Source organism: Schistocerca cancellata, chromosome 2, assembly GCF_023864275.1.
Source record: "Schistocerca cancellata isolate TAMUIC-IGC-003103 chromosome 2, iqSchCanc2.1, whole genome shotgun sequence".
NCBI classification, from domain to species: domain Eukaryota; kingdom Metazoa; phylum Arthropoda; class Insecta; order Orthoptera; family Acrididae; genus Schistocerca; species Schistocerca cancellata.
This window is the reverse complement of record NC_064627.1, coordinates 798,588,638-798,606,585: the sequence shown is the minus strand read 5'-3', so window position 1 is coordinate 798,606,585 and position 17,948 is coordinate 798,588,638. Positions and strand designations below refer to the sequence as shown.

At 39.2% G+C, this 17,948-nt stretch overlaps 1 protein-coding gene across 1 annotated transcript in view; it reads left to right on the top strand.

Annotated features, from left to right (window-relative positions):
- The window catches only part of LOC126162653 (probable multidrug resistance-associated protein lethal(2)03659), a 316,093-nt gene that overhangs the window by 292,168 nt on the left and 5,977 nt on the right, over window positions 1-17,948 (top strand). Inside the window, exons 24-25 of the mRNA XM_049919291.1 lie at window positions 149-278; window positions 8,623-8,733. Of these exons, the coding sequence (XP_049775248.1) occupies window positions 149-278; window positions 8,623-8,733 (241 nt within the window). The remainder of the gene's footprint in view (window positions 1-148; window positions 279-8,622; window positions 8,734-17,948) is intronic.

Sequence of the window (17,948 nt, the reverse complement as noted above, 5' to 3'; positions counted from 1 at the left end):
CAAAAGCGACATATATAGTAATATATGTGATCAAATGGATTTCACAGTTTATCAGTGTTTGTTTCAAAGTATAGTTAATTTTATGTGCTTTAGGTAGGTACCCCCATTTTGAAATCTCATTTTGACTGAATGATAACTGTAATTTCAGGACTGACTCACTTATTCAGCAAACAGTCCGTGAGAGGTTTGCTGAGTGTACAGTACTTACCATTGCTCATCGATTGCATACAATTATGGACAGTGATAAGGTTCTAGTTATGGACAATGGTAAACTCAAGGTAAGAATGCATTTCCAGCAAGAAGACAATATTATTTTACAAATATGAAGAGGTAATTCATGTTTTTTAAAGATTTGGATGCAGAAGATTGTATGCTAATAGGATATAAGACACAGCTCAAGTTGTGGTCCATAGTTTTGGTTGTAGACATTACTTCAGGTCGTAGAGCTGCAACAAAATAATGAAAGAAGAAAACTTTGCATGGAATATAACAAAATAGTTTTAAATGAAATCATTCTGCTTTGGGCTGTTAGAACATTATTTATTTGATTTCAATTTTGAGACATGGTCATTTTCAAGCATTGTGGGATGTTGTAACGCACTCAATAATATAAAGCTGTGTAACAGAAGTTGTATTTGATGATGTGAATTTATCTGCTGTCTATATACCATACACATTAGAAATATGGTGAAATAATGATCTAAACACTTAAATTACAACACCCACAATGTTTGAAAATGACCATGTTGCGAAACTGCAATCACAATAAGTAATGTTTCAACAGCCTAAAGTGGAATGATTTAATGTAAAAATTTCATGAAGGCTGTGGACATAGTCATCATCAAACTTACAACAAAATATGAGTTATAGTGCAGGCCCAAATACATCAAATTTTTATTTAAGAAAGCAAGCACAATAAATTTATGTACACTAGTTACTGAAACTCAGTGTATCTACAACAGGAATTTTACTAGCAATACTTACAGAAAAATTTAGTATTTAAATGTAACTTGTTATTATTTTATCTCTATTGGAACAATTATTCTTATTTATATATTCATTTGCTGAAAATTTGCATTGCATGAATGTCATCCAGCATATGTATAAATGTTATATTTTTCATTACATATGAATGTAAAAACAAGAAAATATATACACACTCCTCCTTCTACCTTTGACAGAGTAGGCTTATCAACCTGCTCTGACCTCAGCTCAATATATTTGTACATACATGGTGTTTCAAAATGCATATACGGGTTTTAAGGGTTTGGAGTATTTATTACATTAAACTAACAATTATAAATAATACATCAAATGAAAGAGCAACTCAAACAGTTTTTCTTACAAGCATTCAATATGAGCACCATTCACCACACATCTAGTCGATATGTGAATTCTTCCCATGTCTTGATCAGTGCAACAACGCTATTTCGAAAGGCAGTTGGATCAGCTGGTAGCAAAGACACTACTCATGATGGTTTATGAACCCTCAAAGGTAAAGGTTGCATGGCATCGGATCGGGTGTGAAGGTGGAGATCATACAAAACAGTCTCTGTCATCTGGCCCCTTGCAGCCAGTTCAGCAGTCAGGCAGAACATTGTTTAACCAACTGCATACTGAGTTATGACAGGCAGGTGGCACACCATCTTGCTGCCAAGTAAAGTTCTGTATTTCACCTTCTTCCAGTTGAGAAAAGAGCTATTGTACTAACACATGAAGATAAGAAAACCAGTTACAGTTACTTCACTGATAAACTTTCTGCCAGGATATGACAGATAAAACATTTAATTTAGGAGAGTCTCGCTGCATCTGTACCATCCTGTGGTGATTTGGTGACCCCCAGATGTGCACATTATGTGTGGTGACATTTTCACTAAGGTGAAATGTCGATTCATCACTGAAGATCTTCATCATCATGAAGTTACATTTAGTTTGCAAAATTTGCAGGTAAATCATGTTCTGTAGAGTGTAAAGTCTGTAAAAACTGCAAATGATAAGGACATTGTAGAAAGTATCTCCTTAAAAGCCTCCATACATACCTCACTAGAACTGCTAGTTCATGAGGACTAGCCTAGCAAACTGATATCTTGGGGCTACTCGTGAAAATCTCTCACTTGCTCAACATGTCCTCCACTCACTTTTGGGTCCATAGTATTCCATTTGCACAGTGGTATACAAACGAAACTATTTGAGTTGCTCTTTCATTTGATGTATTATTTATAATTATAAATTGAATGTAATAAATACCACAAAGCTTTTAAACCCACGTATTCATTTTGAAACACCCTGTATATGGGCATAATACTTTCACATTGTTTAGGACAAATGTACAGAATTTACAATATGACTACATACATCACACTACTTTTTTTACTTTTGTATCATTAAGAATCTTAAATATGTTTTATAATGAAAGTACCTCTGCAACTATAACAGCCTTTACGTGATTATGTTACAGTATGCTATTTGGTACAGAAATATTTCTTTACAGTGTACAAAACCAAAGACAAAATACCACTTAAGGCCCCTACACATGCATCTTTCGACCAACTGACATATTGGATGTATGTAGACACTTTGGCCAACCGACCAACCAACTTTTCTTGTTATGATGTCAGTCAAGTATGACCACCTGACAAGCTGATCTCCTCCAATACTCACCCAACAAATTCTTTCATGTGTAGTGCTGTCTTGCCAACCACCTGAGAAAAGTTCATCTTTTGTCACTGCTTATGGGATTAAATGCTGTTCTATCATTCATGACAGAGTGCAAAACAGACAAAACTTTAATGACTCCATTTCTGGAGAAATTTAAAGAAATTAGAAGTTTGTGGGACACATCACACTAGGAGTATAGCAATAGAGATGCAAAAAATGAAACACTTTGTAAAATTTTTCAAGGAATCCATAATACTTTCATGCAGCGCATAGAGAGAATAGAAGTTATATGTTTTATGAATAAATGTTTGTCAGCCTTCTGTATTTCAGTTTTTAGATTTTATATCTGATACATGTTGAAAATGAAATCTAAAAATAAAAATGCAGGTAGATTAGACCTCAGATTCATTCCTAATATTTATCAGAAGTAAAATATAAAAACCAAAATATAGGCAGTCAGTGGATGTTTATTCACAAAATATACTTGCTTCATTGTTATAAGTGTTAAAGAAGTCAGCCTGTACCAAAGCCTTCTGCCATGAAGAGCAAATTGTGGATTCAGTTCTAACAGTTGCTAAATGCTTCACTTCTCATGTATTTGTTGTATTTATTAGATGATGTGGCCCACCACCATTTTTAATCTTTCTTCTTCTAATCTGAAATGAGTTTATCAAACTCATAGAAGCATCTTTTATATTATATGCATAAAAAAATAATAAAGTGTACATAAACATCTTTTGTTTTAGTTAAATCAAACAATGGAAATTCCAGGTAGGAATATCAACAATGTAGGAAAAGACAGATTGCTACTTACCATAAAGAAGATATGTTAAGTTGCAGACAGCCACAATTAAAAGACACTTACAAAAAGCTTTTGGCCACAGTCTTCATCAGCAAAAGTCAGACACACACCATTCACATGCACAAGCAAGTACTCCTCATGCACATGACCGCCAGCTGTAGCATCTCAGGCCGGAATGCCATTCCTCCTGCTGCTCCTCTCCAGCACAAGATGTAAGACACAAATAGCTTTTTTTACACTCTGGATGTCAGAAAATGTCTAAAATATGATCTGAGTTAAGTTTCAGTACCCAGCAAAATATATTTGAATTTATATTTGAGTAGATTTTGTTAATGTGGTTTTGCCCATAGCAGAAGTCTGTCCAACTCTCTTCCTAGGAAATTATGCTACGTCTGGTTCCCCACTGCAAAGAATAAAATCCTCTGTGTTGTTAGTTCTGTTTGTTTGAATTTCTGTGCATGTATTTTTTCTTTTTATTTATGAACAGGTTTCTTTTTTTTTCTCTGTAATATATTTCTGCCATATGCATGTCCTCCCTGGCTCTCCTTTGTAGATGCTTTACTAAGTCACTGCACACCAGTAGAGTTGTGTCACTAGCAACATGAGCATCTTTTCATTTATAGCACAGAGCATGTCATTTATATACAAGATAAAGAATCTAGGTTCCAATACTGAACCCTGAGCTACTTCATGCTTTACCACCAGAGAATCAGTGTAACCTACGCACTATTTTCAATATTTCCAGATTTATGTTTTCTCTCTATACACTGCTGTCTGTTTTCAAGAAAAGGTTTTATAGTAATGGAAGCTTTGCCTCTTATGTCATAGCTTTGTGGTTTCTCTAGGAGAAAAGACACAACAAAAAGCTTTGGAAAGGTGTAAGTACACTAGATACTTTTCTTGATCATCCAGGGATCCAATTATCTTTGGTATGAAACTTGCCATTGCAATTTTAGTGTGAAATTTATCATTCTGTCCTTAATGACTGTTTCTGCTATTTTAGACTGAACAGGTGTAATAAATAGTTATGCTTCTGTTGTTTCCTGGGTAGCCTTTATCCTCTCCTTGAAATATTGTTTCTACATTGCTTCTCCTTAGGCATTTTGGTAGTACTCTTTCTTTCATTACTAGATTTATCAACATGTCAGAGGCTTTGTAAGATATTTAACATGATATTTAAACATGTCTGCTGATTTTCTGTCCAATCCATCTGTGTCTTTATTTTTTAGTTCCTTAATGATTTTTGAAACTTCCAAATCATCTGCTGGAAATAGTAATAAACTCACAGTCACTGACATGTCTCAGTTTTATTTGTTGTTAAGGGCAATGTGTTCATCTCAAATAATTGACACCCTATCCCATTTTTATTTTACTTCAGTTTTTCATTTATACCTGGATGACTTCATTTTGCACTCTGTGGAATTTATCAGAGAATATTCTCAGTACTATATTTGCATTTACCATCACTGTTAACATTTATGTTTTACTTGTAAATTTAACAATCCCTCTTGTTATTTTCTTCTTCTTGCTCTAGAAGTTACTTTTTGTTTTAACAACTTTCATTCTGTCTGAATTGCCTACTCTGCCCATTTTGTGGTAATATGTCACCTAGTTTAGTCATTTTCTTAACTTAGAAAAAAAGTGTAAGAGCAATGCAATATTCTTGGCAACAGATTTTTGCAAATCCCTCTTTGAAAAGTCATCACTCTTCCTGCTCCACTGTATAGGGCTATCTATACTAGAAAGTTGTAAATATGCTTGAAATAATTTAAATGACATAAGTAAAAACTTTAATATCAAAGAAGGTGATAGAAGACAAAAAGAAGAATTCTGTGTCCAGTCAGTAAAGACATCAATTTCTACAAATTACACTACAAATAGCTTGCTACAAATTTACAGTAGTCTTCCATATAAGAGAAAAATTATTTCATCATTCTCACTTTGTAGTAAAAATCAGAGAATATATTTTTAGACCATGTGAAATACAAGAGAACTGTAACTCAGTGTAACTGAAAGGTGATTCACCTAATCAGCTATCTCAACCATGACTGCCCATGTCTCTTAATTGAGAACGTTATTCAGTCAGTGATGGTATACCTATGAGCATTTGCATGGTGTGCTCTGTGTTTTTCTGTCACAGTACTATACTGCCATATATGCCACAGGTTGCCATCTGCTACACTCTATGACATGTGCACACATCCAGTGGGCACATTCTGGGATGAGACAGAGATGAGAATCATCTTTACTAGATGCTCACAATGGCAGGATGTGGGCTTGTGATAAGCCTTGCAATTTACGTGATTCTTATTTTCAGTTTTGATGCTACAACTTTCTGCCCTCATTAGGGTAAATGAAATCAGCAGTTTTTCCCATTTTCCCCATTATTTCTCAATATCAGCAACACTTGTCGCATCCCCTTCATGTGACTTAGACTTTCTCATTCCCACAGTATGCCTGTATCATAATATTCTGACTGAATAATGTCTTACATCTGGCTAGGAAACTGTACCTATATTTGCACAGTTGGAGATTAAAAGCTCAGTTTGTAGATTAGCATAAAATTTTCAAACCTGATGCACACAGTATTTTAGCTTAAACTCAGTTAAAGTATAGGGTCAATTTGAAAGAAATGTTGAAGAATAGGATACATACTTGCTTTATTACACATTACAGATACATACAGATAGACCCCATTATATGCACATTCATTATCCACATTCTTGCATATACATGAGTTTAGTTTTAACTCCAGTGTTGCATTCTGTTAACAGTATGTGGAAGCACTAATACGTCAGCATACCTCACCATGCACCTTCTGTTGTGTTTGTTGACACATGAATCATCATTTCAGGTCAGTAGAACACTTGACAGGGTTTGTATTTAAAACATTGGGTAAAGGAGAGAAGGTGTCCATGTCAAAAGAAAGATTTGTGTAAGGAGGTCATGTTCAGTAGAAACAAGGTTAGAAGTTTTGTATCACTACACATTCAGTGTGCTTTGGTACTTACTGAACCACTGTGAGAACTATTTATGACATACGGGATCAATTTGAAAAACTGCTCTATCTTCATTTAACTTAACTCTGACTGAAATGAGTAAATTTTGCTGGAAAAATGATGGAAATAATGGAAAAAATGCTAAGCCAGTGGACTGGGCATCATAACCAATAGTGCATGGCTCTGCCTGAAACAACTATCCAAGCTAAAGCGAAGACCTTGTATGCCAATTTAACAAAAGGAAGAAGTCGATCCAACACCTATCTTGGCCAGCTCAGGTTGGTTTGATTACTTCAAGCAACATTTTGGCTTCCATAATATTAAAATAATAGGAGAGGCAGATGTGACAGAGGAAGCTGAAGCTGAGTAATAAATAAATAATACAGATAATAATAATATTATATAATAATAATAAAACAGACTTATTTTTGAAATGAATGCCTAGCTGCATGTTGATTTCGACTGATGAAAAAACAGTGACAGAATTTAAGGCTGCCAATGACCAATGCACCTTTCTTTTCAGATGAAAAACATTTTCTCTCACTGTATGACTCTTGTGCATTGTATCCAACATCAGTTGCAAAAAATGCTGCCATTCTCTTCTTTTCTGGCCAGTGGAACATCTTCTACATACAGCGGAAGGACATTTTCATGGAATGCTAAATAAGTCTGTCCATTTAAATGGGGGGGGGGGGGGGGGGGGAAGTAGGACGGGACCCACTGAACAGTCACCCACGATACCTGCTCAAATGTTTATGCTAAACCTCAGCTAATATGATTTAACGTAAATACCATGCGGGTTTGCATCCGTCCAAATGTGGCTGTTTCAGGAGTTGAATGGTCCTTCTCTGGTGAAATATGCCTTGTCTGTCCACAACACCATCCTTTTGAAATGCGGATATTCGTTAAATTTATTTAAAGGCCACACAGAATATTAGTAACGAGAGGGATAGTCCCCTTCCACCACATCGTGCACCTTCTGTAGGTGGTACGGAAATAGGTCTTCATCACGTAGGATGTCCAATACTACAGCATGCGAAACCTGTAGCGACAAACAAACGGATAAATTTTACCATGTGTGGTTTGCAGGCATACATTAAGAACATCAGAATAACTTTACTTACCCCCAAAGCATTACCAATGGCCCTCGAGCTGGTACTAGGTGTTCTAGCAACCATATCGAGAACGTTTTCTTCTAATTGAACGTTCCATACATAGCATTCTCGTCCAGCGTCAACATTTGTTACAGCAAAACTTGTGGTCTCCCTTAACCGTCTGTCAACTGCTATGAAGGTATTCGCACACGGAATAACGTGGTTGGGAAATATTGTGTTGTAAATGTTGCGAGCCTGCGGTCCATTTTGACCCACAGCACCATATGCTAAATGCATATCAGCATATTTCTCGAAGGAGTACTGATGTCATGCTGTGTTACCACTACATGTGTGTCAAGCCTACCTCCGTTGTTGTTCTGTCACACCTGCTTCCATGTACCTTCACAGCTAAGGCTTCCAACAAAGATCGACTGCATACATACACTTCCCGATGGTGATCGAATGACAAGCAGATAAAGGTTCACTACACAGGCCAAGACGATTGGAGTCGGATGTTGTCATAGAGTAAATGGTACCGCACGGAATTGCTGACCCGTTGGTCTTGGGTTCGATCCCTGCTACAGGTGAATATTTTCCCGTATTTTTATTGCTCTCTTGTTCAGTTTGAGCAAACCACATGGAGAATACATTTGGCAATACCGCCCCTTCTAGGCTGTTTGAATCTGAGCGCGAAACGACCTAATTGGCTAGCTTCTAAGCTACGTAACTTGGAAACGGCACAACGTATCGAATTTTTTTCTTAACATTTATGTCTCAGTACAACTTTCCCTACAACATCACTACAAGCTTTTCAGACATTTTATGACCACCCTGTATAACTCATGTTAGTGGAATTAGTGTGTTGTGACAAATGAAAGTCCTGTAAAATATTTGTGCAGTATGAGAAAAAACCAGTGATCTTCATGACATTTCATAAGTATTATATCATACTCTTTATTTACAAGGAAATATTGTGTCTTATACTGTCACAACTCACTGATTCAAACAACAAATATTCTCTTTTTGTACTCTTTCTGTCAGTGATACGTACTACTGAATCTAATTTCAGGAATTTGACCATCCGCATGTCCTGCTCAGTGACAAGAACGGTATATTCCACAGTATGGTTGAACAAACAGGCAAGGTTGTCTCAGAAGAGCTGAAGATCATAGCAGAGGAAGTAAGTTATTAAAAAGCTGTTAACTCAAAAATTTAATCTGAAAATTGAAAAAGTAATATATATGAAAAATATACAGGCCACAACTCAAGCTGTAGCTGAAATTAAAGAGTGTCTTTGACTCTTAGACATTCCTTTGGCTTCAGGTTGTCCTTAAATGTCTTTCTTTTGACATTTAAATTGCACACTGTGGTTTTATGTCAAGTGGCAATACAAAACGGTGATTGGGAAGCAAATCATTAACACTCCTTACTGTTAAGTACAAAGCATACAACTATCAACATTATCAGCTGACCACAGTCTTCATATGTTGTTAGATTAGATTAGATTTACTTTCATTCCAATTGATCCGTAGTGAGGAGGTCCTCCAGGATGTGGAACATGTCAGAAAAACAACAATACATGACAAATATTTATAACTAAAACAAATAAGCTAATGTACCATTCCACGGGTCCCAAGTGGAATGATCGTCATTTTTTAATGAACACTAAGAGTCATTTTACAAATACTAATGCACTGAATTTAAAATAAAAAAGTTTTTTATTTATTTATAAGGTAATAAACATATAATACAACTACTGTAATACTTATTTACAATGAACACATTACTGCACTGAAATGGTGCAGAAGTTAGATTATACTTACACACACACACACACAAATTTTCAGTGAACACATTACTGCACTGAAATTGTGCAGAAGTTATGTTGTACTTATATACAAATCAGTTGGTTTTACTACTGTTTTACTACTGTTTCATGTCATTATATCGAGTTATCAAAATGAAATAATTATCCAAACAAGTCTTATTCTTTCCTGAATTCAGTATGTAAAAATCAATCAAAAAAGTTGGTAGCTTGGGTATCAGTACAACTTTAGAACTGTGAAACATGTACTTCAGTGGTTATACAAGTTGTCTGTATGTAATATGAACTTTGCTAGATTCTCTGATTGTATCTGAAAATATAAATTGTTCATTATGTTCATACTGTATCTGAATGCTGAATGCAGTGTGAATTACATTTTAATATTTTTTCTCTTAGTCAGTATGTAAACATTCACATTCTTAGTATATTTTACATTTTGCTAATAAGTAGATGTGTTGATTGCTGATGATGTAATGTTAGTTTTGTGGTTTAGTAGTTTAACAAAAATTGTTTCTTTCTTAGTAGAGAGAGAATTTAGAGACTGCTATTGTTAGTTCTATAAATAGTTCTATTGGTGAAACTGAACCTAGGTAACGTAGATGTTTAGTTATTTTCAGTAATTGTAAAATTGTACAATGAGTGAGAAGTGTGGGCTCTGTTGTAGGTTTGTGAGAAGTGGGTTACGGTGTGTGATTTGTTCAAAGTATTTTCATTGGGGGGAATGCAGTGGGGAAGCCAGTGGGTATTCTAGTGAGATCCTCTCTTGGGAATGCAGAATCTGTAGTAAAAATAAGTTGATAGAGGAGCAGAAGAGTAATATCTGTGCCCTTCAGGTGCAGTTACAATACACAAAGGAGGAACTAGACAGGCTGAGGGTGTGAAGGGTGCTGGGGAATGGGAACTGGCGGTTGACAAGAAGGCAACTATGAGGAGGAGGTGTTCAGACAGTTGTGCTTTGTGTATAAGAAATAGATTTGACCAACTGTCAGAGTTGAGTGGAGAGGATCCTCTTGTAGCTGTAAGTGTAGGAAACATGAAGCAGTCCTCAGCAGATAGGAGCCCTAAGTCAGTTATAAAGTCTAACAGAAAGATGAAGGTTCTGCTGCTAGGTAGTTCACACGGTAGATGTGTGAGCCAGCAGTTGCAGAAAGTGTTGGAGAGCGAGTACCAGGTCACCAGCATTGTGAAGCCTAGTGCAGGGTTGGCTCTGGTGACTGACAGCATAGGGGAGTTATGTAGGAATTTTATGAAGGAGGGTCAGGTAGTGATAGTGGGTGGAGCAGGGAACAGTCTTGATAGGGATGGAGAATATGATGTAGGTGGTGGCCTGGTAAAGATAGCTATTCAAACTGGTGGCACTAATGTGCATTTTTTGCAATTGTTTCAGCATCATGATTGGCCTCATCTTAATGCGCTGTTAGGTGCATTAAAATGGGGCTGGAGAGGGCACTGATGGCAGAGGACATGTGTCATACTGCAGTGGTGCCAGTCGAGTCTATCAGTAGATCGAGTTTCACTAGGCATGGCCTGCATCTCAATAGGTTTGGGAAGGGAAGGCTGGCAAAGCTTATAGCTGACATTGTATTGGAAGGTGGTGGGATCACTAATGGAAAAATTCCTGTGGTAGTTGGTGTTAGAGCTGCACCTGTTTTAGATTGAAGTCAGCTGATAGGTATGCCTGCTTAGAGGAAGTCCCTCTAACTAAGGAATCACCTTCAGAGCATGTCATGTTTCCAAGTAAAGGAGGAATTAGCACATTTCATTAGAATATAAGAGATATTAAAGTTAGTGAACTGCTCATAGATGTTGACTCTGAAATTATTGGTATATCAGAGCACCACTTAAATAATTTGACAATTCAGAGGCTTCCTTTACCAGGGTAGAGATTAGTGAGAGAGAGAGAGAAAGCACAATATTCCACTTGAGCCCATAGACATTTCACGGCATTCCACTGAACAGATATTTGAATGCCGTGCAGGGACAGTTGAATTTAATGAAACTAAACTTCTAATTTTTGTTTTTTATTGGTACCCTAACTCTGACTTCAGAGCATTTCTGCTCAAGCTAGAGACGGATCTTGATTCACTTTATAGGAAGTACCAGAAATTAGTTATATATGGTGACTTCAGTATTAATTTTGCATATGATTGTGCAAGAAAAAGGATGTTGGTAGACTTCCTACATTCATATGATCTGATGCAGACTGTGTTTTTCCATCTAGGGTGCAGGGGAACAGTAGCAGAGCCATAGACAATATTTTTGTTCATTCTTCATTACTTGATGGGCATTCCCTTAGTAATAGGGTGAATGACCTTTCAGATAATGAGGCACAAATTTTAACACTAAAAGGCTTTTCTACTCAAACAAATGTCACATATAATTACAAACTATGTTGGAAAGTTAATCCAACAGCAATAGGGAGTTATTTAAAACTCATCAAGGAGTAAGAGTGGCAGGATGCTTATAGTGCCGATAACATAGATGACAAATATAATGCTTTCATTAACACATCTCATGCTCTTTGAGAGTTGCTTTCCATTAGAATGTTTTAAATGGGATACTAACAGTAAAAGGCAGCCTGGGTGTCTGACTAGTGGGATACAGATATCATGTAGAACAAAGTGGGAATTATATCAAAATGTTAGAAGTTGTTGTTGTTGTGGTCTTCAGTCCTGAGACTGGTTTGATGCAGCTCTCCATGCTACTCTATCCTGTGCAAGCTTCTTCATCTCCCAGTACCTACTGCAACCTACATCCTTCTGAATCGGCTTATTGTATTCATCTCTTGGTCTCCCTCTACAATTTTTACCCTCCACGCTGCCCTCCAATACTAACCTCCATGCTGCCCTCCAATACTAAATTGGTGATCCCTTGATGCCTCAGAGCATGTCCTACCAACCAATCCCTTCTTCTAGTCAAGTTGTGCCACAAACTTCTCTTCTCCCCAATTCTATTCAATACCTCCTCATTAGTTATGTGATCTACCCATCTAATCTTCAACATTCTTCTGTAGCACCACATTTCGAAAGCTTCTATTCTCTTCTTGTCTAAACTATTTATCGTCCATGTTTCACTTCCATACATGGCTACACTCCATACAGATACTTTCAGAAACGACTTCCTGACATTTAAATCTATACTCGATGTTAACAAATTTCTCTTCTTCAGAAACACTTTCCTTGCCATTGCCAATCTACATTTTATATCCTCTCTGCTTCGACCATCATCAGTTATTTTGCTCCCCAAATAGCAAAACTGCTTTACTACTTTAAGTGTCTCATTTCCTAATCTAATTCTCTCAGCATCACCCGACTTAATTTGACTACATTCCATTATCCTTGTTTTGCTTTTGTTGATGTTCATCTTATACCCTCCTTTCAAGACACTGTCCATTCCCGTTCAACTGCTCTACCAGGTCCTTTGCTGTCTCTGACAGAATTACAATGTCATCGGCGAACCTCAAAGTTTTTATTTCTTCTCCATGGATTTTAATTCCTATCCCAATTTTTCTTTTGTTTCCTTTACTGCTTGCCCAATATACAGATTGAATAACATCGGGGAGAGGCTACAACCCTGTCTCACTCCCTTCCCAACCACTGCTTCCCTTTCATACCCCTCAACTCTTATAACTGCCATCTGGTTTCTGTACAAATTGTAAATAGCCTTTCACTCCCTGTATTTTACCCCTGCCACCTTCAGAATTTGAAAGAAATTATTCCAATAAACATTGTCAAAAGCTTTCTCTATGTCTACAAATGCTAGAAACATAGGTTTGCCCTTCCTTAATCTTTCTTCTAAGATAAGTCATAGAGTCAGCATTGCCTCACGTGTTCCAACATTGCTATGGAATCCAAACTGATCTTCCCCGATGTCAGCTTCTATCAGTTTTTACATTCGTCTGTAAAGAATTCACGTTAGTACTTTGCAGCTGTGACTTATTAAACTGTTAGTTTGGTTATTTTCACATCTGTCAACACCAGCTTTCTTTGGGATTGGAATTATTATATTCTTCTTGAAGTCCGAGGGTATTTCGCCTGTCTCATACATCTTGTTCACCAGATGGTAGAGTTTTGTCAGGACTGGCTCTCCCAAGGCTGTCAGTAGTTCTAATGGAATGTTGTCTACTCCGGGGGCTTTCTTTCAACTCAGGTCTTTCAGTGCTCTGTCAAAATCTTCACGCAGTATCATATCTCCCATTTCATCTTCATCTACATCCTCTTCCATTTCCATAACACTGTCCTCAAGTACATCGCCCTTGTATAGACCCTCTATATACTCCTTCTACCTTTCTGATTTCCCTTCTTTGCTTAGAACTGGGTTTCCGTCAAAGCTCTTGATATTCATGCAAGTGGTTCTCCTTTCTCCAAAGGTCTCTTTAATTTTCCTATAGGCAGTATCTACACTCCTGGAAATTGAAATAAGAACACCGTGAATTCATTGTCCCAGGAAGGGGAAACTTTATTGACACATTCCTGGGGTCAGATACATCACATGATCACACTCACAGAACCACAGGCACATAGACACAGGCAACAGAGCATGCACAATGTCGGCACTAGTACAGTGTATATCCACCTTTCGCAGCAATGCAGGCTGCTATTCTCCCATGGAGACGATCGTAGAGATGCTGGATGTAGTCCTGTGGAATGGCTTGCCATGCCATTTCCACCTGGCGCCTCAGTTGGACCAGCGTTCGTGCTGGACATGCAGACTGCGTGAGACGACGCTTCATCCAGTCCCAAACATGCTCAATGGGGGACAGATCCGGAGATCTTGCTGGCCAGGGTAGTTGACTTACACCTTCTAGAGCACGTTGGGTGGCACGGGATACATGCGGACATGCATTGTCCTGTTGGAACAGCAAGTTCCCTTGCCGGTCTAGGAATGGTAGAACGATGGGTTCGATGACGGTTTGGATGTACCGTGCACTATTCAGTGTCCCCTCGATGATCACCAGTGGTGTACGGCCAGTGTAGGAGATCGCTCCCCACACCATGATGCCGGGTGTTGGCCCTGTGTGCCTCGGTCGTATGCAGTCCAGATTGTGGCGCTCACCTGTACGGCGCCAAACACGCATACGACCATCATTGGCACCAAGGCAGAAGCGACTCTCATCGCTGAAGACGACACGTCTCCATTCGTCCCTCCATTCACGCCTGTCGCGACACCACTGGAGGCGGGCTGCACGATGTTGGGCCGTGAGCGGAAGACGGCCTAACGGTGTTCGGGACCATAGCCCAGCTTCATGGAGACGGTTGCGAATGGTCCTCGCCGATACCCCAGGAGCAACAGTGTCCCTAATTTGCTGGGAAGTGGCGGTGCGGTCCCCTACGGCACTGCGTAGGATCCTACGGTCTTGGCGTGCATCCGTGCGTCGCTGCAGTCCGGTCCCAGGTCAACGGGCACGTGCACCTTCAGCCGACCACTGGCGACAACATCGATGTACTGTGGAGACCTCACGCCCCACGTGTTGAGCAATTCGGCGGTACGTCCACCCGGCCTCCCGCATGCCCACTATACGCCCTCGCTCAAAGTCCGTCAACTGCACATACGGTTCACGTCCACGCTGTCGCGGCATGCTACCAGTGTTAAAGACTGCAATGGAGCTCCGTATGCCATGGCAAACTGGCTGACACTGACGGCAGCGGTGCACAAATGCTGCGCAGCTAGCGCCATTCGATGGCCAACACCGCGGTTCCTGGTGTGTCCGCTGTGCCGTGCGTGTGATCATTGCTTGTACAGCCCTCTCGCAGTGTCCGGAGCAAGTATGGTGGGTCTGACACACCGGTGTCAATGTGTTCTTTTTTCCATTTCCAGGAGTGTATCTTACCCCTAGTGAGATAAGCCTCTACATCTTTACATTTGTCCTCTAGCTATCCCTGCTCAGCCATTTTGCACTTCCTGTTGATCTCATTTTTGAGATGTTTGTATTCCTTTTTGGCTGCTTCATTTACTGCATTTTTATATTTTCTCCTTTCATCAATTAAATTCAATATTTCTTCTGTTACCCAAGGATTTCTACTAGCCCTCATCTTTTTACCTGTTTGATCCTCTGCTGCCTTCACTATTTCATCTCTCAAAGCTACCCATTCTTCTTCTACTGTATTTCCTTCCCCCATTCCTCTCAGTTGTTCCCTTATGCTCTCCCTGAAACCCTGTACAATCTCTGGTTCTTTCAGTTTATCCGGATATAGACTGGGAGACTCAGACGTTCATAACGGGTGGCAGGGACAAAGAATCCAGTGAAATTTTTTTAAGTGCTTTATCTGAAAACTACCTTGAGCAGTTAAACAGAGAACCGACTCGTGGCGATAACATATTAGACCTTCTGGTGACAAACAGACCCGAACTATTTGAAAAAGTTAACGCAGAACAGGGAATCAGCGATCATAAAGCGGTTACGGCATCGATGATTTCAGCCGTAAATAGGAATATTAAAAAGGGTAGGAAGATTTTTCTGTTTAGAAAAAGTGACAAAAAGCAGATTTCAGAGTACCTGTTGGCTCAACACAAAAGTTTTGTCTCAAGTACAGATAGTGTTGAGGATCAGTGGACAAAGTTCAAAACCATCGTACAATATGCGTTAGATGAGTATGTGCCAAGCAAGATCGTAAGAGATGGAAAAGAGCCACCGTGGTACAACAACCGAGTTAGAAAACTGCTGCGGAAGCAAAGGGAACTTCACAGCAAACATAAACATAGCCAAAGCCTTGCAGACAAACAAAAATTACGCGAAGCGAAATGTAGTGTGAAGAGAGCTATGCGAGAGGCATTCAATGAATTCGAAAGTAAAGTTCTATGTACTGACTTGGCAGAAAATCCTAAGAAATTTTGGTCTTATGTCAAAGCGGTAGGTGGATCAAAACAAAATGTCCAGACACTCTGTGACCAAAATGGTACTGAAACAGAGGATGACAGACTAAAGGCCGAAATACTAAATGTCTTTTTCCAAAGTTGTTTCACAGAGGAAGATTGCACTGTAGTTCCTTCTCTAGATTGTCGCACAGATGAGAAAATGGTAGATATCGAAATAGACGACAGAGGGATAGAGAAACAATTAAAATCGCTCAAAAGAGGAAAGGCCTCTGGACCTGATGGGATACCAGTTCAATTTTACACAGAGTACGCGAAGGAACTTGCCCCCCTTCTTGCAGCGGTGTACCGTAGGTCTCTAGAAGAGCGGCGTTCCAAAGGATTGGAAAAGGGCACAGGTCATCCCCGTTTTCAAGAAGGGACATCGAACAGATGTGCAGAACTATAGACCTATATCTCTAACGTCGATCAGTTGTAGAATTTTGGAACACGTATTGTGTTCGAGTATAATGACTTTTCTGGAGACTAGAAATCTACTCTGTAGGAATCAGCATGGGTTTCGAAAAAGACGGTAATGTGAAACCCAGCTCGCGCTATTCGTCCACGAGACTCAGAGGGCCATAGACACGGGTTCACAGGTAGATGCCGTGTTTCTTGACTTCCGCAAGGCGTTCGATACAGTTCCCCACAGTCGTTTAATGAACAAAGTAAGAGCATATGGACTATCAGACCAATTGTGTGATTGGATTGAGGAGTTCCTAGATAACAGGACGCAGCATGTTATTCTCAATGGAGAGAAGTCTTCCGAAGTAAGAGTAATTTCAGGTGTGCCGCAGGGGAGTGTCATAGGACTGTTGCTATTCACAATATACATAAATGACCTGGTGGATAACATCGGAAGTTCACTGAGGCTTTTTGCAGATGATGCTGTGGTGTATCGAGAGGTTGTAACAATGGAAAATTGTACTGAAATGCAGGAGGATCTGCAGCGAATTGACGCATGGTACAGGGAATGGCAACTGAATCTCAATGTAGACAAGTGTAATGTGCTGCGAATACACAGAAAGATAGATCCTTTATCATTTAGCTACAAACTAGCAGGTCAGCAACTGGAAGCAGTTAATACCATAAATTATCTGGGAGTACGCATTAGGAGTGATTTAAAATGGAATGATCATATAATGTTGATTGTCGGTAAAGCAGATGCCAGACTGAGATTCATTGGAAGAATCCTAAGGAAATGCAATCCGAAAACAAAGGAAGTAGGCTACAGTACGCTTGTTCGCCCACTGCTTGAATACTGCTCAGCAGTGTGGGATCCGTACCAGATAGGGTTGATACAAGACATAGAGAAGATCCAACGGAGAGCAGCGCGCTTCGTTACAGGATCATTTAGTAATCGCGAAAGCGTTACGGAGATGATAGATAAACTCCAGTGGAAGACTCTGCAGGAGAGACGCTCAGTAGCTTGGTACGGGCTTTTGTCAAAGTTTCGAGAACATACCTTCACCGAAGAGTCAAGCAGTATATTGCTCCCTCCTACGTATATCTCGCGAAGAGACCATGAGGATAAAATCAGAGAGATTAGAGCCCACACAGAGGCATACCGACAATCCTTCTTTCCACGAACAATACGAGACTGGAATAGAAGGGAGAACCGATAGAGGTACTGAAGGTACCCTCCGCCACACACCGTCAGGTGGCTTGCGGAGTATGGATGTAGATGTAGATGTAGATGTCCCATCTCCTTAAATTCC